The following is a 24763-nucleotide window of genomic DNA, read 5'->3' on the forward strand; positions in this document are numbered from 1 at the left end:
ACAGACTTTGGCTCCCTTTTCTTCCCTTCTTCCCTTACGTTACAGTCTCATCAGGTGTGCTCTAGGGTACATGTGTGAGAGGCCCCCAGGACCTTTCATTTAAGAGCTGATGCATGACTTACACACAGCTCAGAACACTGGGATGTTGATCATGATCAGATTTTTCCATTTTCACCCAGTTGTCCATTCTTTTTAATCTTTAGCTTCTCTGATTTAGTAGCATGAAGAGACATTTCCAAACACACAAGAGACTCAAAGGGAGTCTGAATGTCACTGACCTCTGCAAGTATAAGTCAGGCCTATGAAATGGTGCTTAGAGGAAGACCATTAGGAGTGGAATTGCTTGCTATGGCATTTTATGGGATGGCCCTTCTTAAAAAGGAAAGAGACCTTTCTATCCCCACCAGTCTACTTGAGCAGATGTGTGCTCTGTTTGAAACACTGGATGACACCAGAACGAGTGAGGGACACCCACAGCTTTGAGTGCTTTTTTCCTCCAGTGCATATGGTGTGTAGAGGGAGCATGGACTCCAGACTTCTCAGGAGTTTTCTGCTAGTAATTGAGTAATTTCCTCTGTGCTCTCCCCCCTCCGGAAGGGATTTCTGGACCTGTTTGTCTTGGCTGTTGCTCTGGCTTCCACTAGTGAAAGCTCCATTTCCTGAATACCAAGGTCACCCAGAAGAAAACCCAGCAACACCAAGGGCAGCAGCTCCCATTTCAGAACAGGTGTGGGGAGGGAACTCCCTCTTGCCCTAAAGATTTCATTGAGCAATAATTTCCACATCAAGTATATTTCCTATCCCAGCCTTTTACTCCCAGAACTGGCTAAGCCTGTTTTTAACCCAGACAGTTTCAAGATGTTCAGGTTTTCTCATCCTGCCCTGATTGTTTGCTTGATTTCATCATCAGCCTGGTTCGGGTTATGTGTTAAGAGCAAGCACACCAGCTAGCTGCACCATGTGGAAGAAGCAAATGCTCCTCTGTGAAAATATCTTTAGCATGTGAGAAAGAAATTCAGATTTGTTATCAATGAATTGAATTCCCGAAGCCAGAGGAATATATGTACATGTGATTTCTGCCTGCTTTAAGTCACGAGCACCACAGTGATGCAGTGGAATCAGTGTCCTGTTTAGACAACAGACCTAGAAGCTACATACTGGGTAGGTGGGACACCACTGTGTCAGAGCCAGCCTGTGTGCTGGGAGGGATCTCTAGAGGTGAAAAGCCAATATTTCAAAGGTGGTCTCTTTGCCGATAAAGGGAGTGCCACCATGGCCAGGTCAGTGGGCAGATCCCTTGGGAGTTGTACTTACAAATTTGTATATTTGAAGAGACAGGCAATTCAGGGGCAAATGTCCTAACAGTAAATTAGATAAATTGAAAATTAACTCCATGCAATCTCTTTAGCTAGTTCAGATGTTACTTAAGCCCAGCAGCACTGAGAACAGCAACTCCTATTACAAAACACATGTGGAGAAGAAAAACCTCCAAACGTGTCTCTGAACAGATAATTTCCATGTCAAAAGTATTTCCTAATGCAGCCTTGTGCTCCCACAGTTGGCCTGAGTCAGTTTTGTCAAAACAAAGATTAGCTTATTTAGTCTGCTCATGATAGTCTTTTATCTCGGTCTTCTGGTTGGTTCTCTTGTACCCTCCATAGAAGGAAAAATGTGTGTTTTGGCTTGCCTGGGTTTTTTAGCTTGGTTTCCTAAGGAAACAAGGATAATGCAGTTGTATTTGTATGTGTGTGCACATACATGTTTCAAAAGACTTTAGAGCCCATTGGCTAATTTCAACCGCAGTTGACAGCAGGGTAGTACTAGGCTTAAAAATGTTGTGTTTGTACAGGTTACATGAAAATAAATGACCAGGTAGAAGAGACAAACCCTCTTTCTGTTCCCATTTAGTAAAAAGGTTTAGTGCAAGTCCAGCCCTTAGCAGACTCACACTATTATTCACCTGCAGAGGAATTTATTCTGCCTGCAGTGAGTGGGGTAGTTGTCACCTTAAGAAGGTGCCACTCTAGGTCGGAGTGAATTCAGAGCATGTTTTTCCTTATCTGTAAAATACAGGGTGCTATGCTCATTCCCTGAGCTGTACAGTATTTAATAATGTCTTTCCCAGATGAACTACTCAAAAAGCTGGTATTCTTAGGGAGGGCTTAACACCATGCCAGACCATGCAGTCGCTGCAGAGAGCCTCTCAGGTAATGCTGATGTACAGCAAAAGCAGCCAAAGCCAAAGACATCATTTTTCTCCTTATAAAATAGGGGTTGACAGAAAATGCTTCTTTGTACCTCAACAAAACCAAATTGGGTCCCACCACTTCCTGCTAGCAATGAATAAACCCGCTGCTTGGTGGCAGCATTATTACAGCCACTGGTCAAAGTGGAAGGTCTAACTGTGGACTTATACTGGGTGGATGGGTTTATAAGCAGGCTTGTCTGGAGTTTGTGGGTTTTGAAGTATTTCTTATCACTGTCTTTCTGTTTCCTCTCCCTCTTTACACAATATCCCCTGTTTGAGAGGGCCTCTCCTGTTGGAGGGTGGAGCAGCAAGTTGCAGGACGGGCAGGGCTGCTTTTGATCTTCCCTTGTTCTTTAACCCAGTGCTTCAGGCCCTGCATATAAAATAGATTTTAAGAAGGGAGCTGCGGTGAGTAAGCAAGGCAGTAGCATTTCCTTCCCTGAAGAGAGAACAGGCTGGCAAGGAAGCATTGATTGAAATGTGGGGAGGTTATGATTTCTTCCTGGTCATAGAGAAGGGAGCTGTGAAGAGCTCTGCTGCCTGGCCTCTCCCAGAGCAAAAACCTAACTTCAGACTGTCCAAGGACTGCTACTTTCTCTATTTGGAGAGCCTACCGGCAAACATACCCTGTCTGCTCTACACTTTGTGCTGCCAGTTTGTCTTCTAGGTTAGAAGGGGGAGCCTTTAAGTACCCACTTCACAATACTGTGCAGAGTGAGCCCTTAGGGTGGATGCTTCACCACTGACACATTATTGGTAGGTATGAGGGCAGGATGCCAAGGGTATTCTGTGCTCTCGAAGGTGACTTCTTAGTGCTGTGTTCACACATTACTTCTGCGTTATGAAGTTCCCATTTCTCCCTGCAGAGAAGCAATAAACAATATGATCTTCTCATTCAGCGAAAAGCCTGACCTGGTTGTACAAAAAGTGCAGTCAGCTCATTCTTTAAAAAAGCTTATTCTTATATCAGATTATTTTATCACTGTTATCCTGTGATGAAGCTGTGTTACAACCAGGACAGTAGTACATGATTGTGTTGCTGTTGTTAAAGCAATATGTCCTGATTCACAGTACAGCAAACCATAGTTTCACCCTGTAATCTGCAAGCATTCTAGGATGTTTTCAAATCCAGGAGAGAGTGATTCATAGAGCTGGACCTCTTGGGTCAGGAACAAGTTTGCAAGAGATTACTCTGACAGTAACCTTTTGGCCTGGTAATAAGTAACAAGTGCATCCTGCCAGTGGCAACATGATATTTGTCATCTTTCTGTTGTTCAAGCTGTTAGACTCTGTAGTCATCTAGTTCCAGAGTGTCTTGTTTGTTTAGTTGTATTTCTGTAGGATGAGTTCACACACAAGGCCTCGTTGTGCAACACAAAACCAACTCTTTAAATACAATGGGCTGGGACAGTGGTGTTACATGTCAAAGTTGGTAACTGCAGAGTCTCCTTCTTCAAAATGATTATTGTTCTGTGGTTTTATTGCAGGTGGTAACCTTTGATGCGGGAGGAGTGAGTGGTCATGCTAACCACATTTCTCTTTACACTGCTTTAAGGTACAGTGTTCTGCACAGTTTATGGAATGCCTCACTATAGTGTTACAGAGTGAACGTGGTGTTTGTGTGTAAGCAGAAAACTAATAGCTACAGCCAAAAGCAGTATTACCTTCACTGATATAACTGAGGGACAGGCTGTGGGACACCATACTGTTTGGAGAAACTCTCACAGCTCTGTAAATGACCTACAGCATCCTTTATTATTCTCTCTGCTGGCACTTTGCCAGTCTCCCTTTCACTGGGCCCTCTTTGCTCTTCCTGTCCTTGATCCCACTAAAATATGCCACAGGTCACTTTGTACTTCTGGTTTGAGGAGAGTCTGTGAATAGCTGATGCCTGAGCCGGTGGTAGTTGGATTTTGGAAAGTTTTGCACCACTGTTCCAGAGGATGTTGCCATCCTGTCCAGGTATGTGAATTTACCTCTCCGACCCAAGGACGTTGCTCTTTCACTGGAGCTGTCCCTGTTTACCATTCTTTCTAAGTCAATTCATTCCTTCACCACTTTATTCTTTACATTCTGAGAACCTCTGTCTCTGTGCTGTGATGTGGGAAGGTTGCTAGACAAAAATTCCTCGTATTAAAATCACCCGTATTTTGCTGGCGAGACAGCCACTGTATTTTGTTTTAACCTGCACGTTCAGACCTCACTGTGTCCTAGAGAGATCTCCTCCAGAGCTGCCTCCGTGTTTCCCAGGCATGAGAAGAATTCTTTGCAAGTATATCTTGTATTTTTAGCACCCGTTTGTTTCCTGAATTGTCTGTGCAATTCAAATGACTGTCTGGCTCTCCTTGCTAACAACATCATAGTGATTTGCCTTTCTCACTTGCCTAGAGAAAGCTGCAGTGCCACAGAACCCATGCTGGGACCTACTGAGCTCCTCTGGGAAGATGCTGAAAGTCTTTGATGCTATCTGATAGCTGGAATTCAGTCTTAGAGGGGATCATGGCTTTTCCCAGCAACTTCTGAAATAGCCTAACAGAAGGAAAGGGGGTGGAGTTAAAGCAAACAGTGTGTTTGTTTGGGCTAAGCAGGGAGATGCTTTCTGGCACAGTGTTATTTGAGGAGTGAGTGAGGAACAGAGGTTGATGACCGATGCTCACACCATTGGCACAGAGGGACTAGAGAGCTTCCAGCTGCCTGGACTTCTGCTCAGTCAGTTGCTGTACGGCCTGCAGATAGGAATGGAGGGCAGATTGTTAGGTGTCCCCCTGCACCCTGAAGAGATACAGTGAAAACAAGCTAGCAGCTGAATTATGTATGAGGAAGTTAAGGAAAACTCTCAATTTTGATCCCAGCTCTACTGTTGTCTCACTTTGCGGCTGTGCAGAAACCACTTTCCCACCTTCATGCTTTAGGTTTCCTGTGTGTGCAGTGGGGGTGTTAACTCTCTTCTGCTGTCAGAATATGTTACTAGGAAGTATTCATTACCTGCAAGCCCCTTGAACTCAGACTTTTGCCTTAGTCCTTAGCCTACAGCAGAACATTGTCCTGGGCTGATGAGATACGTGCTGATAGGGACACCAGAGTATAAACAGCTCTCATTAACTAAGGGCTGGTTTTTGTCTTGTCTCTCTTCCAGTCCTGAATCAGCAGAAATAAGCATGGTGGCCCAGTGATCTGCATGTGGCAGGAGTGATGCTGTGGCCACTGAAAGGTTAAGTTTATTTTTAGTGGCTTGCTTGCCCTCATTATTTTTCAGTTTGTGTTGTGGAGGAAGTAGAGCGTGACTGTATCACTCCTGATTTTCAGTGCCCTGATGAGTTCTCACATACTGGCTAGTACAGGCAGCGCTGGGAGCATATGCTGAGGCTTCTCATGTACCTCTCCGCCAGCAGGGCTTTGCAAAGCAGCGGTTGCTGCCCCTGGGGCCCCTGTGCTATGTGGCAAGAAAAAGGCAAATGAACTCTCCCCTCCAGGTATCATGTGCAATGTATTTATTAACCATCTTTAAACAAGGTCTGCAGGGTTCTGCCTCCACTGTGGCTGTAAGTGGAAGGGGTGAAGCAGAGGGCTGGTGCAGTGATCCTCAGCTCTTCTGGGTGCTTCCAGTCTTTGGGAGATAGACTCATGGCCACTACCTAAGAGATTACTTTCTGCAAGAGCAGGGGTAGAGCAGGCTGTGTGACCCATCCCACAACTCCCTGCTTCAGAAGGTGCAAATGACTGGACAGCTTCAAGTAGATGTTCAGTATTATCTGCTAAGGGCGTAAATATTCTTTCTAGTGTCTGGAAGAGAGGTTATGTTCCACAATGGAGTAGGAACTATTCAGAAGAAATGTGCCCTTCCCCTTGCAGCAACCTTCCTCCTGACAGCTTGCAGGGAGTCCAGCTGCTGCTATGTGTCTAGGCTTCAGATCTGGGAGGAACTGTGAAATGCCAAGGTTTGAGGGTGGATTTGTTCTTCTGCAAGGGAAAAATAAGAAAAAACAGGATGGGAGAGGAAAACAAATTGCTATTTGATTTCAGTCTCCCCTGGGAGTATTTTAGTTCTGGCTTCCAGACAGAAAAAAAAACCCCAACCAACCCAAACCCAAGAAAATCCCACTGTAGCAAAGAAGGGAGAATGGGAAGCAATCCTCTGTAACTCTATTTCTTTCCCCATCACCTTGATTTGGCAACATCATCCTTTCTTATTCCCCAAAATTTCCCTGAGGCCAAGAGAGGCTGGACCCTTTACATGTGTCCACAAGGAAGGGCAGGTCTTGAGTGACATCAAGGTCACTTTATTCCCCTCTCGGCATTTGGCCAGTCACTAGGCACTATGGTAATAACCATGGTAAATACTACGTGACTGGAATATTTGAGAACCTCTCTTTCCTGCACTTTGAAATGACAGTGTTTGCACTGAGATCACATGTAATATCGAGGTGGTTTAGTTTTGCATGAGTCATGGTGCATTTCGATTTTAAAGAAGCCCTCTTGCCCACTAGCCTAGCAAATGGGGGGCTGTTGGTTTTGGTGTTTGCTTGCTTGCATAGGATGGAGAGGTATGGTCTTTGTGAAGGGGAGGAAGGACTGTACCACTTCTTTTCTTCAGTGAGCTATCAAATCCATTTCATCTCAGCTAGAACAGAAGAGAATAGTCCTTGTCTGCTTAGGGCAGAGCAAACTGAGTGGAAAATAGGAACTGCTATATTTAACCACTGTGCATTATGTTGTTATAGCAACTGCATCCATAAAACTTATATCAATGATGCCATATAAAAAGCTACATCAAAGAATCATTAGCTGAGCCTATTCTCGTCAATTCCATTTGGAAAAACACCTCTCAGTCCCGCAGGATCTTTCTTAACATTCGCCAACTCAGTGGTAGGTTGTAAATGAGACTGTGCAGAGGTAATATTTGGGAGCTTAGTGCTTTATCACTTTTGAGTTGATTATGATGCAGCTTGAGTGCTACCGATGCCTTGTTGCACTTACATGTCACAGCCTGACTATTGAATGCCCCGTTTATGAATGCCATGGGACACAGCATTGTGCAGAAGGGTTGCACTGAGGCTCCCTGAAAGAGGAGGATTGATTAAATGCCAGTTTCAAATAAGTATATTGAAACAATGAACAGTGCATTGTCCAGCCAAATCCCACAGACTCAGTGGGCACAGTTCTCAAAAGCCACCAACTGCATTACATTCCAACAAAGCACAGTTCTGCTTGTATTGAATTTCCAAGGCCAGGTCTTTAAGGATGTGTTGAGCAGGGAGGAAGCTGGTTTTTGGGTGATTAGCTTGATGATAGTGAATGGTATCCTGTCTACCATTTTTATTTGATGTCTTCTTACAGTGTGGGGCTAGAATGGGACTCTGATCTCTCAGCAGCTGTAGTCCCTGCATTTCAAATGAGTGGCGTCTCATTTATGTTTTTAAAGCAGGGTGCTGTGTTGTATTTCCCTTGCCTTTTCCCAGAAAATCCTTTTTTCAAAACTGGTTATTATTTGCCCTATCTTGGAAAAGGATTTCCTGTGTCACTGATGTGTTCGTTTGGGATTGTTTAGCCCCCTGTTGGAGTTCTAGGTTCCCTGCAAAATAAAGAACAGTGTTGAAGAAGTAACAGGTTCCAGTATTTTAGTTTCAGCCTGTCCATTCACAGTCCAGCTCACTTCTGGTGTTTTATTTATAAATCTTAAATGTCCCAGGGGAAGCTTATGAGTGGTGGCTGTGATTGCACCCAGACCGCCCCCATAAGGTCAAGACAGAGTTGTGCTCCTCCGTTTACCCTTTGAGACTCTGTCCCTTCCCCTCAGAGGACTCTGCCCCATGCCTGGCATATATCCCATAGCTGGGTATGTTGCCCTAGATTTTATCTCATTCCTTCACCCCTGCTCCCTCCTTCCTTAATTTGACTAAGTTCATTCATCCCAGTGCCCTTCCATGATACTGTTGAGAGCTGTTAAGATAAAGTTGAGCACAGGGCACCAGCATTGCAGGGATTTCCCCCCCAAAGAAGTTTTTCTTCCAAAGAAACAGCCGCAAGGAATGTCCTTCCCAACATCACTAGGCTGCTAGCAGCGTGAGTGGAGCAGTGACACTGCACATTCTTCTCCCAGACAGTGCAGGGACCAAAGCACAGAGCCACAGAGCAGCTCTGTCAACTGGCAGATCTCTGAATCCACACCTTTTTTTCTGACTGGCAGAACCATCTTTTGCCACTGCAATACATGTGAGTACAGAGTGCCTGAATAGTGTTTTACAAACTTGCATGCTGCTACATGGTGTAGTTCAGGGTGCATGGAAATGGAGCCAGAAAGTCTGGTTAGGGAGGGAGGAGGCATTCCAGATAGCAAACATTCAACATCTGGCAAGTATATCCTTCTAATGTCTCTGTGATTCCTAGGAGACTGGCTGTTCTTCCTCCTTCACATCTGTTTCATCAGATTAATTGGGCGGATTGGAGGTTAGGATCCTGAATGGAGCCCCAACGCATCTTTAAGACATCCATTCTTTGCCATGCTCTTCAAAATTGTATTTCCCCAGTGCTCCCCAGCAGCCAGCACAGTCAGTTCAGTGAAGGGTTTTGCCTTTGGCATGGGAGACTATTTGGAAAGTGAGGTAATTGATTTCAGTGAACAATTTCTCGTCAAATAGAACATCACCAAAACAGTAATCCACCCACCAGGGTATCAGTCCTGCTTCTACCCCAGAGGAGTTCTGTGTTCCCCAGGACCAAGGTTTCAGCTCCATCTTGACTTGTTCCTTCTTGCTATCATGCAGGCATCAGTGGTCAGTGCCTCTTAGGAGCTAGCCCACTCACTTTGCTGACATCTTTCCTTGAGGATGACTGAATAAAGACAGGGAATTTGGGAGCTAGCTCAGTCCTGCAGTTTGCAGGATGAGGGTTGTTGGACCATTTCAGTTTTTCTGCTGAGCAGATGTAGCTGGTAGCTACAGACAGCAATAGCTTTCAAAGCAGCTGGTCCTTGAGGAGCCAGTGCTGAGTCCTTGCAGTGCAGAAATGGTGGGGTGTCTATCAGACGTTGCACAGCTTTTTGAAGTTCTTCATTGCAGAGGGTCTCGCTGTCCTTCACATGTGGATCTGAACCTACCACAGGCATAATAAAGAGGGTTCAGTGAGAGGTGTGCTGTAATCAGCTGGCCTCTGGCACTCAGTGGGTGGGTGGGAACAAGCCACTTTACATCACTTTATGTTTAAAAAAAATTTTTAAAAAGTCTCTCTGGAAAAAAAAACACGTGGAAAAAGCTCCTGAAAAAGAGCCTGTTTGTGTTTGACTTTTTGAGATTTTATGCCAAACTCTTTCATTTCACCCAAACCACAGCAAGTCTAATCTATAAAACAACATTCCCAAAATGGCAACAACAGAGAGCTGCAACCTCTCCCCTACTTGGAAGTGTCCCACAGAGACAGATCCAGCAGGGTGGAGATGGGAACAAGAAGATTGATTTGGAAGAGGATTGGTTGGTTTTATGAACGTGTGCAGGAGGTAGAGTTTTGTGCTTCTTTCTCTCTCTGCAACCACAGTTCATTGCCATCTCTTGCCTGAGAAATACAAACGAGCGAGGCTGCAATTCCTCTGCAGCATTACAGCTGGGTGGAGCCCATTCCCATAGCTCTGTGCTGAGCCTTGCTGAGTACTGAAGCATTTGGCTCAGGACAAAAAGGATAAGGAGAGAATCAGTTTCTTCATGCCTGTTCTTCCAGATCAGTGTCAGGTCTGCCTGGCAGCAGCCTTGAGCACCTTTCAGTAACCAAAATACAGTTTGTGTCTCCTTGAACCTTTATACAAGCACAAACTCCATAATTTGCCGCTGAATCAAACTTTCTTTCCCTGCTGAAGATGCTCTCTGCTCCTGCTGAAATGTTTCCATGTGAACTGGATCTCCCCTTTCTATTTCTCGTGGCCAGGAATGGTTATTATTAGTTCACTCTTGGAGCAGCTCTTCACATCCTTTAATTTGCTGTCAGTTAGGGCGAAGGTCCCTCTATGGCAGAACAGCACACCTAGAACAGACACTAGGACTTTGGATAGTTAGCCAAATCTCACAACCACTCACTGCTTTATCTCTCAAATCTTGTTTTAAAAAGTTCCCACCCTGCTAGCTTTACCAAGTGCTGAATCACTTCTTTGGGTGGCCAGATTCTAGTCGTGGGGGAAGAAACCTCTGGCAGAAGAGCAGAGCAGACACTAACGGAGATATGTAAACCTTCCTGCCACCCCCACCGCCACCGAAAAATTGCTGGTAATGTTTACAAGGCAACATTTAACAATCTTTGTCAGAACAATAGGACTTGAGTAGTGGGGTAGAAGGTGGGCAGGTCAGTATTACAAGCCCATTGTTTAGTAGAAAATGGTATTGCTGGCAGATCTGTGGCTCTGGAGGAGAGGAGACCATTGGCAGGAGAATCTATTTAAGGCATATGTCTTCTGAGTGCTGTTTGAGTTCTGCCATGACCTGCATTTCTGGCTTGACTTTTGCTTTGAATTGCTTTGTGTATTCATTACTCGGTGCTTCCTATTTTGTCTATGCCTGTGTAGCTAATCCTTTTCCTTGAACTTAACCAATAGCCAGAGATAATCCTAGTTTGAAAGTGACTGGAGAAACATAACAGTTTACATATAATGTATGTTTTATCCTGGTTGATTTACACATGAACTGTCACATTGTCCTTCGTTAAATACACCACTATAAGATGATAACAATCTCTTTAAATATTACACAGGGTTAAATAACTTTTTTTTTTTTTTTAATTTCCTTTCTCCTTTTGGCAAATGTTCCATTGTTTGGATTTTTTTTTTCCTTATGGAAGAGCAAGCCGGGGTGTGGGACAGCTCTGAGTGCCATCTGCTGGAGACCTGCTTCCTCCATCCCTGCGATGGGCCAAATCTGGAGGCGATGCAAATGGTGATGTGAGCATAAGTGCTCTGACGCCATGAACCACAGGCTAGAGCAGGAGAAACAAGAGAATTAAAAAGGAGTTGAAGCTAATACCCTCTGATGCCTTCACCATATCAGGATTTGCTTACAGTTCTGGATGGAAGTACCATCGCTGTTCACATCTGCGCTCGTCCCCTAATTCTGTTTCCAAGGGATGCATTTTTGCTACAGAGACTTCCCAGAACAAAGTCATCATGAAGGGATCAAAGTCTTAGTGAGCAAAAAGTCAGAGCAGCTTCTCAGATGTCTCGGTGCCAGCATGGGTTAGAAAGAAAGAGGCTGGTCCCCGAACAGGAGCTGTGGCTGAGGCAATGTCCCTGGTCAGCAGACACAAGGCTTTAATGAGCCAGTGCTCTCAGAGGTGAATAGCCTTTGGTAGCCTCTTGCAGTTTCCCTCAGTGCAACATGAGAAGTTTGAGACTGAGTTGGATTTATGGAGCTTATTTGTGCTGTGTCCCAGCAGCCAGGATGAGGCAAGTAATGGCAGAATTGTGTGGGGAATGAGGCTTTCCACTGCCTGACATGTGCATCCAGTGTTGGCTCCTGAACTTTCTTCTAAGATTAGCCATTGTAAATGTGTGTGTGTGTGTGTGTGTGTGCGCGTGTGTGTGTGTTAAGAGAAAAGGGTTGATTTAGCATACAGAGTTCATACTCATGAAATCAGGATTTGAATAACTTCATTGAGTGTTTACCTCCATGTTTCTCTTCATTTACAGGTACCTGCATTCAGAGCGGAAGTTACCTGAAGGTATGTCACATTAGGCACCCATGACCCTGCGGGCATTAGACAATCATTTACATGAATGTTCTGTCCAGGGTTTCATCTGCCTAACTTGCCTCTATTTGCAATGCAAATGAAACCTGCAGCTGAACTCTTCTTTGCCCTTTTATCTCCCTGCAGTTTTTTTACCAGCTCAGGCTTCTCTACTGTCCTTTGGGGTTGTGCTGTCTTGGTGGTGTGATTCAGTGTCTGGCCTATGCTTCTTGCTGTCTTGCATGAATGAGTGCTATTTCCAGGTCTCTCAGCTCAGTCCCAGAGTTTTTGGTCACATCTTACTTATAAGACCTTTTTTATAAGCCTTTTTTTTTTTTTTCCCCCCTGTGACGGGCCTCAGAAACCATTGCCAACTGAGCCAAAAACAGTTGCATGTACCAAACTAAGCTTCCATCAAAATGTGGTCAGTATGGGAAAGGTATCTGAAATCTGCACTGGCACAAATCATTGGAGTGTCTTTTCACTTGTAAATGAGCAAGTATCTCTGAGAAATTCTCTGTACAAGTGGGGAAAAGAAAGAAACAAAGTACAGAAGCAGGTTGCTCCTGACCCTTTTTTCTAGCTGCTGTCCCAGAGTAGATCTGCAGCCCTTATCTCTAGCAAACAGTGCCTGACTCAGGGACAAATTTGTGGAATTAGTTTAAGCACAAAGCTATCAGCTGTTTGGCTATAGGAAGGTGGCTCAACCAGGCCCACCCAGTCAACGTTCTGCTCCTGCAGCAGTCATCTGGACTGTGTTTCTTTAATGCTAATTCCTGAATCATTGTAGGATTTGAATGTGTCACAGCAAATCAGTTTTAATTCCCTGCTAGCAGCAAGTTGCAGACCAAGATCTGATGGAGAGAGCATGAGCCAAGATGGCAGAATGCCCTTTAACTGAGTTCAGACTCTAGTCCCTTCAATTCTCCCATCTATGAAAGAGGAGTATTAATGCCAACTTCTTTCCTAGGACCTTTTCTTTGTTCAGCGCTGGGATGCAGCAAAGAGCTCTGTGTGTGCTGTGTGCAGTACAGAGAAAGAACAAGGAACTGCAGTGGTAGATGTCACTGCTAGATGTCAGATCTTATCTAGACTGAACCACCTTCATGTGCTGTTCATGCAGGTTTGTTGGATACACTATGGTCCTGGATATAGGCTGTGCCTCAAATTGGTTCAGGTTTGAAATAGACCCACATATAGACAACTTTTCCATTTCTCTAGCAGCATTAAGAGCCTCCTGAAGCTATGTGAAAGCCTTGCTGCTCTGATTACATCACATCTGACATGACCTACAAACACCAAAGGAACGGGGAGCTCCCATGCTGCTGCTTACGCTAAGCCTTTCCAAATATAGTTCCAGTCTCATTGAAATTCCCAGTATTTATAATTTGATCTGGCAGGCGTGCAGAGCTGTGCATCAGAGGGGCTTAATGAAACAAGAGCGATGCTGGGATTGAGGCTGTCTGGATAGAGCTGAAAGGCATGTTCGGGCCATGAAAATGTGCTGCTCTCCTGTTGTTAAGAGGGAACTATTTGTGGGTGAACCTGTATAAGCCCATGATCAGGGAATCCACAGAAAATCTCTCTGCAAATGCAAAAGCCGGCTAAGCCTTGCATTGCCTCAGTGATATACAAATGAGCACCCTAAATATCCTGCTTTGCTTTCTAATGCCTTTAGCCAGCATAAACACAACAGGCTTTTTATAATCTGTAATCAAGTTCTCCAGCCCCGGCACAAGCACATAGGCTTGTTTCAAGAAGCCAACACAGCTGCTGGATATGCATCCACCCCTACTAGTGGCCCCATCCAGCTATAACCAGCGGTCTTCCAAAAGAATTGGTGTGCTAACATCTGTCAGGAGCAGTGCAAGCCTTTAGCACACATAGATCTGCTAATAATCTTCTCACTCTAGGCATACTTGCTGCATAAATGATTTGGAAGTAGAAAGGCAAGCTGAACAGGCTGCAGGCTTCATGCACTTCTATTCTAGGCCTAATCCACTAGCTATATTGATCTTGCCCTTTCTGCCAACCTAGAGAGGTTGTATTACACTGTTAATCCCATCCTGCCCAGGTCACAGTCACAACAGGCTCTGAAAAGCTTCACCTGCTGGTGTCACAGGCGTAGAGTCATCAATGGCAGCACTTCTCTTACCCTGCTTGGCAGGGAGCAGCCTGTTTCTCTGAACCCTTTTCCATCTCTCCCTGGACTGTACATTCCTTCCCTGCTTCATTTCATCTCACATTCCCATGTGGAGCAGCCTTTGCTGTCAGCATGTGGACATCCTTGTCATATCAGTAACACAGAAGACTCTTACAGTGCCCTTCATTTTGTGAGGCTTCAATGCCATTGCCTTGCCTGATCTGACCGATGGGGGCCCAGGAGGTCAGACTGATCAATAGTGAAATCACTTGCGGTTGCTCTGAGCCCTTATTGCTGAGCTTTGGGGAACAAAAGGGTGAAATTGTTGCATGGATTAATATTTCTTAGGGAAAAATTATGAGGAAAGGAAGAGTGCATTTTGTTAACAGAGCAGCCCAGGGTTCAGAGATCGGTTCTGGGTAACCCTACACTATCTCTCTTCCCATCACTGCAAGTAGGAATTCACGTGGCATTGCCAGGGTTCATTAACAGCCACCCAGGAAAGGAAAGACCCCTTGCCCCTTGTTTGCTTTAGCCCTGTCCTCCCCAGTAAGCACTGAAAAGCAAAGAGGTGGCCAGTGGGAATGCTGCCTACAAGAGCAAGGGGATACATATCTCTTCCTTTCCTCTGCCGTGTCACAGGGCAGTACCATGCTAATTCTTTTCTCTGAAACTACCCACCAACAGGCTGGGCCTGCTGAGCAGCCCAGAGGACCTCTGCAGAGAATGGGGGGAAAAGGGGTTCCCCTACCTGTGGCACATCACAAGTTTATTTCTAAGTTGGCTACTTGGAAACAAGAAATGTCTTTAGTGGGAGTAAAAGAACTGTCAGGGCCTTTCTGTGTGCAACTGCAACACTTGTCACTGCAGAGCATCCTTTGCAGTAGCAAGCTGAAACCTTGCGGCGGCTAAACAGCAACTGCTCTGTCTGTCACTTGTCAAGGTGGCCCACGAGCGAGACGGCTCGCAGTCAGGAAGTGGCACAGGCCATGCTGGTCACCCAGCTGCCTGCATTCCCGCACGTCCAAGGGACTTGCTGCAGGGAGCTTGGCAGAGCTATCGGTCCTTCCAGATGGCATCGCACAGCTGCTGCTCTGCGGGGACGGGCACGATGACCTTGCAAGGGGTGGATGACTGAGGCTGCAGTAGGACGGGAGCAGGGACATGGGACTGACATAGGTAAGACGGGAGGGCCTTCAAGGCAGAGCGGTGCCAAAAGTGGTCCTAAGCGGGGCGGCCTGGGCGAGGCAGGGCCGGCAGGGAAGCGGGCTGTGGGTCCCCGCTCGCTCCGCAGGGCAGACACCGCCATCTCCCGGCAGCTCCTGGCAGGCCGGGCCTGCAGCGAATGCCCATGACTTTCAGGAGGGCTTTTCCTCCGGTTCCTGGCACAGCACAGACTCGTGTCAGCGTTTGACTGGATGGAAGTGCCAGTGATTTCCCTAGAGGCCTCTAACCCTGCCCATTGCTGCCCACAGCAGGAGAAAATAACTCCTTTGAATGCTCTGTCCACCCTGCTGGGGAGTCGTGTCCCAGGATCAATGCAGAAAGAGAACTGGAAGGGGATCATGGTCCTGGAGCCCTCTGTGATACTGAAATAAAGAGTTACCAGTTTTGCTTTTGAGAGTGGAAAAGGCTATTGACAAGTTGGAACAAATTGTACATCCTCCTCTTGAAGGAGAGAGAAGAAAGAAACAAACTGAAAGATTCTGAAAATGTGCTGGAGGGAGTCCATCGGGGCTGCTGTGTCCTGCCATTGCAGGCTTTGGCTGGAGTAAAAGCAAGACCTTTCTTTGCAGTGAAATGGGTTAGCATCACTGGAAAGAGGCAGGGGACACAAATCACTTGTGAGGGGATTTGTGGAGGGAGGATCGTCCTGTTCATGCTGCTTGTTCCTGGGTTCACAGGGGTCACAGACCCCTGGCTGGGGAAGAAATGGTGCTGGTGGGGTATCTTTGAGTACCATGCTCTACCTTGGAGACTTCTGGGGGCTTCTTCCCTTGTGTCTCCAGGAAATTCATTCACCATAAGAGCAACAAGTTTTGCTTTCCTATTTCATACTTGATAGAGGCTAGACTGAAGGATCTACCAAATATCCAAAGTGGGGAAGCTAGCAGCAAGTTGACAGCTCAGGTCCTTGTAGGATGAGATTCCTGAGCGCTAGCAGATCTGCATAGAGGGCTCCTAAAGAGGCATCATCATTTCTTGCACAGAAACCCACCTCGTGGAAAAGATGCTTGCTTCTGCCCCTATCCTGGAGAATCTTTTTCCTTAGGAGGACACAAGTCTTGCCTACATTTTAGGGCCAAGAGGTATTTTGAGCACCACCAGTTCACTTTGTGCTCAGGACATAAGGGCTTAAGCAGTATGAGATGTGAGCACAGGCTTCACACACTAAAATGGTCCATTAGGCAGCCTTTGTAGCAATTCAGCATTGTTCTTTGTCTCCTTTGTATAATTTCACTGTTTAAAGGTACACTGAAGAAAATCTTATTGCAAATCTAATTGCGTATCTGACCACCTGTGTAAACTGTGACTTTGGCTTCTTCTGTCGAACTTTCATACAATGTCTGAAGTGTGGAGCATAATCACAGCAGCTTCCAAGCCCTAAGAAGTCCCAAAGCAGCTCCCTTGAGACCTACAGGCTCTTAATGGGACCATCAGTAGCTCTGAGCTCATCAGTGAAGACAATTTAGCCATGGTAAAAAAAAAATAGCAGTTAACTTTTGAGTTCAAGGGGCTCTTTAAAACAGAAAAAAAATTCCAGACCAGTAGAATCTCTATACATGTTACCTTCATCTGCTTCATCACAAACATCGGAGCAATGAATTCTGGAACTCTGTTGAAGTGTAACTGCCTGCCTGAGTTAATATTTGATACAGCCATTCCTGAAACTTGTAAATATTTTTTCTGCAGCTGAGAATTGGAGTAGAAAGAGGAAATCTCATTTTTGTAGCTGAACCAGAGACTGCTGTTTTAAATTTCCATTATATGATATAATGCCAGCATTCAGAGAGCCATCTGTGCTTTTTCCTTTGAGTCTAACTACATAGGAATAATTTAAATTATAAGCAAAATTACCCACCAAACCCTCTGATATTCAGAGCTAGCTTTGCTTTCCACAGACCACATACAGAACAAGAACCAGTACAGACGGTCATAGACATGCACTGGGCACAAAGAGATCCTGGTGGAAGCATGAGTAGAAGTTGCTCCCCTTTTGCACAAAAAGGATCCCCGTGGCCAGCAATACAGGGCAGCCTGCAAAGACCTGCTGAGCCTAGAGAGATGGGCACCTTACAAGAATACTGTTGTTTTGAAATACTTATCATCTTTCTCTGTCTAGGGTGCCGTGTGTTCGTGCTTGAATCAGTAAATCTCTTCCGGAAGTACATCTCCATCCTGGATGTACCCATTTCCTGCCTCCTGCCCAGAGATGCTCTCTTCATACTCACAGAGGAGGAGACTGCACAAGCCAGGGTGAGATGGGTGGTACCTGCTTAACCTGTCTGAATAGCTCGTCATCATTGTGAAGACTTTAGTCAGAGGTGTCATATTCACAGAGAACTTCATAAATAATTATAGGTGTGGATTACGGATGTCACTAATGGACAATCTTCACTGATATGTAAAACATAAATGGACAAGACAGGTTGTTTCATGTGCTGTGTGGATAGCAGGACAGGGCTGAGCAGATTTGCAGCTGAAAGATCTTCAGTAGTGACAGTGCACTGCGTTTTACACTGTGTCCAGGCTATATTTCAAAGGAGACTGGATCCAACATAATATTCTGAGTATGTAAGTGGCCTGTCAAAGAATGGCATGACTGCGTGCCAGGAACAGCATCTTTGGATCATAGCTCTAACTGAAAATGGAGGCAGCTTGTAAACTTGTGGTCCAAAGCTCTTTGCAAGTTTACTTCTCTACTCTGTATTTTTTGAACTATTTTGCTGCATGAGATCTCACACATTTAGTCCACAGTTCCCTATGTCAGAATCTGATTAGCTTGCCTTCCATAGCATGAAAATATTTGCCCAGCAAACAGTCCTGTTAATCCACAAATTACAGAACTTTACTGCTTTTGAGGCTGTTACATATAGAAACTGCTTTGATAACGGTGGTGTTATTCCCTTGTGGTTTTTGTTTCTGAAATCTGACCTTTCTAAGCTGGTGCACTATAAATAGATTAAGTTTCAGCTGGCAATGTATGATCGGAAGCAGCATGCAGAGTGTTCTCAGATGCACATCTATCAGGTTTCTGCTTCCCCAGCATGTGAACACCCAGGTGTGAGATCACATAGGGAGGAGGAGTTATACGTGACAAAGAAGCTGTCACAGTACCAATCTGCAGCTGCTAATGTCCTTTCTAGCAGGACCCCTCTGAACAGTAGGCAGCACGACACCAGCAGCATAGGGGCAGACAGGCCTCTCCCTGCCCTTTGGCCCCATAGAATAGGCAGCCTTCCACCTCCCACTACTTCTTCCCTGCTCACTGAAAACAGGCTGTCCTACAAATTGGCGGTGAACCTCACAGGAGGCCTAGGAAACTGCCCTCACATTCGGTCTGGAAGGTTCTTGTAATGCTTTCTCAACTATTTTTCCTTCTAGAGAGCCATGCGGTGTCATCGCAGCCAGCTCCTCTGGTTTCGCCACATCTATATGCTTTTCTCACGTTATATGGTGATCAATTCACTCCGCCTTCTGTAAAAGAGATGTCACTCACAACCTGAGGAGTAAAAGACTGTGCCAGGCCCAGGACTAAAGAAAACTCACCTGTTACATGCGCAAGAGGACAGGAGTCTCTTTGTGTAGCATTCTTTCAGACTACAAAAAACAGGCTGTGTGAACTTCCTTCTGAATATATTGTTGCCTGATACAGTGAGATGAACAGGTTTTAACAGCTGCTCTATTTTCTCACTGTAGAAGCTTAAATAGGACAAGAAATTTCGATTAACCTAATTAGGATTCAAATGCAGGAGTATTCTGCATTAGAGAAGATACGGCACAAACTATTTTTCCGCAAGAGGATGTAGCTGTGAGGACTGCTTGGCTCGTATCTCTTGGTGCTTTTGTAAAATCCAGATATCGAGTAACTTTTTAAAGATCATGCTTTCTCCACAGATAGAACCAGAACCACAAGACCTGTCTTATTCGGTCAGAACTTTAAAAAGCCAAAGGTTATGAATAAACCATCAGAAATCATACAAATTTCTCTAACTGCACTGATCTTTGCTGCTACTGCTGCTTCTTTCATACACATTGTGTTGGAGGCTCCACCTTTGCAGAGTGTCCCTCATGAAACATGAGCATTTCTTCTTGCTTCAGAACATGGGGCTTAAGATCAACTTACAAGAGTCTCAACACGACGTAAGAATGAGGTGCAAGAGACCCAGACTGTAACTAGGTCTTTTATAGAACACATCCAGAGATAACAATTGCCAGAGATGTTTCAAAAGCTGTTCCACTTATGTAAAAGACTAGGGCAGGAGTTAAAGATCCTCTTCCTTTATGTTAAAAGGTAAGTGAAGCAGTTTCATTTCTTAGCCTATACAGAGATTTTACTAGTGATTTGGGTTTCTGTGGGGTCACAGTGGAGCAAAGTCAGCAATACTCAACGTTTCTGTAGGCCTCTGCACTCATTCCTGTGGGCTCACATCTACCAGAGGCATCTTTCCTGGATCTACACCGCTAGTCATTGCATAGTCAAGATCAGAGCCCAAATTGCCAGATCCTGACCTGTTGCTGAGAGTGCATCCCCCTCCTGAAGACAGCAAACGAGTTCCTGGTTGTACTGAAGTACGTAAGAGTATGAGAGTGTTGAACTCTGTTCCCTGGTCATGAGTCAGTGCCTAATCATATGCCTGCTCAGCCTTAAGACCATGAGTAAGTCCAGGCCTAAGCAAAACAGTACTTAATCACATGAGCAACTTCGGTGGCCCCTCTCTTTAAGCACCTGTGTAAATGTTTTACCGAACTTGAGCCTGCTAAGCTTTTTCAAATCCCCTTTAACTTTAAATCCATGGTCAATTTATTGAAGTCAATGGAGAAGAAACAGTGTTAAGTTAGTACTATGTCCTAAGCAAGAGATTATCTTATATAGGACATTTTTATACACCAGACTTGAAACACAGGAAATACCCATACAAGCAAAGATTAGATTTTTTTTTTTTTTACTTTGTTCTGTTTATTGTGATTTAAACTTTAGCACAGCTGAGGGCAACGTACCAAAATAGCAGCCCTGGGGTGGTTTATGGAACAGAGGTAGTTTGAAAACTGAAAGTCACAAATGAATGGGACAGGCAGCATAGAAAGATTTATTTAAGAAACAGAGAACAAATAACAATAACGTAGAGATCAGTTTTACCAACCCTCACCCAGGAAAGCCCAGACTACAGTTCCACAGCAGTGCTCCAAGTTCCGCTGCTGGAAGGGTGTGTCAGGGTTTTGACATGTCTCTGATGGTCTTGTGTTCCTTCACTGCCTTCTCCCACTCCTTGCCATTGATATCCTCTGTGACAATGGTCTGCACTGTGCCATCATCCAGACAATGGGGAGCTATTCCTGAAGAAAGACAGAGCACACAGAAACCTGTTTGTCACAGATAAAGTGTGGGAGACGCCTGCACCATGCTGTGGATGGGGCATCTCAGGGAAAGGCAAATGCTCAGTCCAGCTATTGCTGTAAGGCTGGGGAGCCTAGGGGAGAAACCTGGCATGGGCAGAAGCCCACACATCACAGGTAAGACTCTTTCTTATGCAGGAGCTACAGGTTTACACTGCAGTTCCCGATGTTTAGCACGTTAGGAACAAACTCATAAGACACCTGCTGCTCACTGCTGTCACGTTAGCATCCAATGGAGTCTTTAGCCAAGGTTTGCTTGCTGGTTAACTTTGTTTACCACAGCTCACTCTTTCTACCTACCATAACCATCTGGATTAGAACGAGGAGTATAAAAGCTCTGTACACCACAGGTCTTGCAGAATGTGTGCTGGGCACGATGTGTGTTGAAGGTGTATGTTGTCAAATTATCAGCACCCTAGGCAAATGAAAAGCAATATAAGTTTTCCACATAAACAGATGTATTAATTACTTTCTATGGGCCTGTAGCTAAGAAATGTAAAATTTAAAATACCACCTTCATGTCTTTACTTGAGAGAGTTCTGCATTCATGCTCCTTTTCTGAATCCCTGTGCTTTGTATATACACGTGTCCATAACAGTCAAGCCTGAGAACTGCAAGAGCTCTAATGTCAGCTCACTAAGATGCACTAACACACCCACACCAGACGGCATAAAATACAGTCATTTCCCCTAACCAGCCACAGGCAAGTTTAGGATAGAAAACTGGCTGCCACTTGCATCTTTGAGGATAACACTGGATTGTGCTGCTCATGTTCATGGCCATGCTCTTACTGCATTCTTACTCTACCTTCAGCAGCTTGAAACGCGACGCTGGGACAATGAAGTGTCTGTTCTGTTTCTTTGTGCAAATGCTGCAACTGTAAAAGAAAAAGCAGACCTTTCTAGAAGCAGCGGACAAGTTGTAGTACAGCAATCAGATCTAGCATGGACCTCTTGACAACAGAAATTCCATTGACAGCTAAAATGGCTCCTGGTTAGAGTCACGGAGGTAAGCAGCAAAAGCGGACTCGGGGTATAGTGATGTTTGGCAAAGCACACCCGTGGAACAGACTGACCCTGCACAGGTACACTGAGAAGGTATTCTACACCAAACGTTATATGCCATTTTTTCTTCACATCTACAACTCTCAACAGACATAACTAGGACAAAACTCTAACCCTGAGAAATCCATTTAATCTTTCAGACCAGACTTTGCCAATTTTGCCAACATTAATTACCTTGCAAACAAGAAAGTAGGGTTCAGAAGTTTACCCATGAGCTAGAAGCAAAGTAGTTGCAGGCAAAGGGGGATCACTATTGAAATCGGACAGTGTTGTAGTTTGAAGCACGTGTGGTCAAAGGTGTAACGTTCACTTGAGAAGACCCAGTTAAAAGGATTGATGTGCTTTGAGCACACTGCACTTAGAGGAAACATAAAGCAGATGGCTGAGCACCTGTACTCACTACATCTCTCCTGACACTTTCTGCATGAGCACAGATGTGAGACCTGAAGTCCTGCCCAAAGAAGCAGCACCTGAAATCACCAGCACTGAATCCATGTTGGATCAGGACATAGTTAGGGCTATACCCTATGGAAACAGCTCAGAGGATGTTCTGCAGTTGCACCATCTTCTTTTAGCTCTAAGGTACTGACTGGAAAAGCATACAAGCTTATATTCATCTATGAGAATAAGCAACAAAAAAATCAACTCACTTGCAGTTAAAAACATGCAGATCTGCTGAAGCCCAGACCTCAAAGCGGATGGCTCCGCAGTGACAGCCTCCTGTGTGCTTGACCAAACCTCTGTATTCACTGGAGAGAGAAACAACAGAGAGGTTTTGTGACCATACTCTTTTTTTTTTTTGGCCAAGAAAACAGTAAGGCTATATACTACATTATTCAGTTCTGCTTTGGGCACTTGCAGAACACCAGAAAATGTATCCACTCAAGTGTATTTTAATAAAAACTGCCAGAGGGAGGTAGAGAATGGCCTTTGTCCTCCACAGCAATTGCTTTTCTGGTTTAATTAAAATGGTGTAAAGGAAAGAAGAGCAACAGTTCAAGGAAAGTACACTCTGTGTGCAATACAAAACACATGCACTGCTGCCACAGTCCAGGTCAAAATGCTGACCCAGGCTACGGGGTCGGGAGGGTTGTACGTAGAAATGAGTGGTGGTGTCACAAGACAACCCCCTTGGAATTGGGAACTGAATTTTCCCACAATTTTCCTACAGCTGCTCCAGCACTACTCATATTCCTCCATTTAAAAGCTGGGAAAAGCAAAGACAAGTGGATTCTACCTAATATTTGAAATGCATTTTATTTTGCACTGTCATTGCAGAGGAACTTCATGATCAAGGAATTTCGGAGCTTGTGCTTCTCCCTCTCCCCCAGGACGCCTCCATAGCAACAGGGCAGAATCCCCATGCTAGGTCAAAAGCAAAAAGCAAAGGAAAACCCTTTTCCTTTCAGATTTTCATTCCCACGGACAGTCACTGATCGCAGCCCAGTGATGATGTGCTTGTGCTGGAAAGAGCGAGCCTAGGAAGGGGGTGGAGATTGAGAAGCGGAGCCTCACTGCTCCCGCACCATGCCCCCAAGGGCATTTTTGACGGGAGAGCCCTAAAACAGAGGAAGCTTTAGCATAAACAGCCACTTTCGCTGTGGTGCGTGCTGGGGGGTCACCCCCCACCCCCGTCCCCCCGCCTTTCTCCGCAGCTCTCCCGAAGCCCGTGTTTAGTGCTGTGCAAGTGCTGCCAAGAGGCCGAGGATGTCCCGGGGGAAGGAGCCGCCGGGCAGGGCGGCTCAGCCTGGAAGCTGCGGGCAGAGCCGCCCCGGCCCCGTACTCACTAAGCGTCCAGCAGCAGCCGCGCCGCCTCCTCGCAGCTCAGCCGGTGCCGCTCCTGGAAGGCGGCCCAGCGCCCGCTCTGCGCCCCCAGCTCGAAGGCGCCGGGGCCGGGGGGCTGTGCCTGCGCCCCCGGCCCTCCCGGGGGTCCGCCCGCTTTCTTCCCCCGGCCCCGGCGGCTCCCGCCCGCGGGGGAACTGGCGGCCGCGCTGCCCCGCCGGGACCGCCGAGCGCTGCCCGCCGTGGCTCGCCCCATGCGCCGCCGCCGCCGCTGCACCGCGCCCGCCAGGGGGCGCCGCGCCGCCGGCACCAGGGGGGTGTCCCGGAGGGGGGGGGGGGGGAGGCCGGGGGGACCGGGGATAACGACACACCGGGGCCGGTTTCTAAGGAAGCTTCGCTGTCGGCATCGGCCCTCTCTGCCCGCTGTAACGGGGGGCGGCGGAGGGGGGGTGGGTACCGTGAGCGAGCAAAACGGGAAGTCACGGAAAATTCACGCCCCACGCTGTTAGCCGGTGTGCCCCGAAGGAAAGCAGGCTGGCCTCTTCCTTGTAAAAGCCCTTGTGATGGCAGAAATGTCAATTATCCACAAGCATTGACATGAGGCTTTTCCTTTAATTATAAACATATGATGCCTCACGTGCTGGAGGATGTCAAGGTGCTTTGCAGACCTGAGGTGCTATTAGAAGTCTGTTGTTTCACACCCCTGCTATGCACCCAGCCTCATTTCGGAACAAGACTGCTGTTTAACAATACTGCAGTGCATCAGGGTGCCCCTTCCGGAGCGTACTTAGTCCTTTCTCAGGTCTGAAATCATTATAGCAGCCTTGCAGAGAAATGGCTACTAACACAATTCCCACTAAACAACTTCCTGCAAATTCTGTCACCATAGTCTTAAAGTTAAAAAGGAAAACAATCAGATAATACATACCTTTTTTTTAATAAATAAATAACTAAATAAAAGCTTAGGAAATCGTGAAAGCACCCCTCTAGTGGTAAAAGTCTTAGAAAAGGTTATTCTTGAACATCTGAAAAGCAACGCTGTTTCTCAAGTAAAACTAATGCAGGGGAGAAGTACAAGACTTGTAGGTGTCCGAGTTACACTTGGCCAGGGGAAAATAAAATCACTCCAAGGATGAATCGTTGTACCCAGTGTTGCAGGACTGGAAATTTATTTTGTTTGAGTTATAATCAATAATTTGTATTTTCAAC

At 45.8% G+C, this 24763-nt stretch overlaps 2 protein-coding genes across 4 annotated transcripts in view; one reads left to right on the forward strand and one right to left on the reverse strand.

The window, feature by feature from the left end:
• PIGL (phosphatidylinositol glycan anchor biosynthesis class L) overlaps positions 1-19295 on the forward strand; it is a 61884-nt gene extending 42589 nt beyond the window's left edge. Inside the window, exons 4-7 of one of the 2 annotated variants that reach the window (XM_074845409.1) lie at positions 3736-3803; positions 11910-11941; positions 17434-17567; positions 18696-19295. In XM_074845409.1, coding sequence (XP_074701510.1) covers positions 3736-3803; positions 11910-11941; positions 17434-17567; positions 18696-18794 — 333 coding nt within the window. In that variant the 3' untranslated portion in view covers positions 18795-19295. Of the gene's footprint in view, positions 1-3735; positions 3804-11909; positions 11942-15033; positions 15270-17433; positions 17568-18695 lie in introns of those variants that run through there. The other variant, XM_074845411.1, reaches the window with a different exon arrangement.
• A 1079-nt stretch (positions 19296-20374) lies between these two features.
• On the reverse strand, positions 20375-23835 carry CENPV (centromere protein V). 2 transcript variants are annotated; one of them, XM_074845413.1, is made up of 6 exons: positions 23744-23825; positions 23560-23659; positions 22423-22521; positions 21516-21585; positions 21009-21123; positions 20375-20648 (listed from the first exon to the last, which is right to left on the reverse strand). In XM_074845413.1, exons 1-6 carry the CDS (start codon positions 23808-23810, stop codon positions 20524-20526), a joined length of 576 nt encoding a protein of 191 aa, XP_074701514.1. In that variant the 5' UTR covers positions 23811-23825; the 3' UTR covers positions 20375-20523. The 2 variants fall into 2 exon arrangements, with proteins under 2 accessions (XP_074701514.1, XP_074701513.1); XM_074845412.1 differs by having other exon boundaries at positions 23560-23835.
• Between the last annotated feature and the right edge of the window lie 928 nt (positions 23836-24763).

The sequence above is a fragment of the Strix aluco genome, chromosome 19, assembly GCF_031877795.1.
Source record: "Strix aluco isolate bStrAlu1 chromosome 19, bStrAlu1.hap1, whole genome shotgun sequence".
Lineage (NCBI taxonomy): Eukaryota > Metazoa > Chordata > Aves > Strigiformes > Strigidae > Strix > Strix aluco.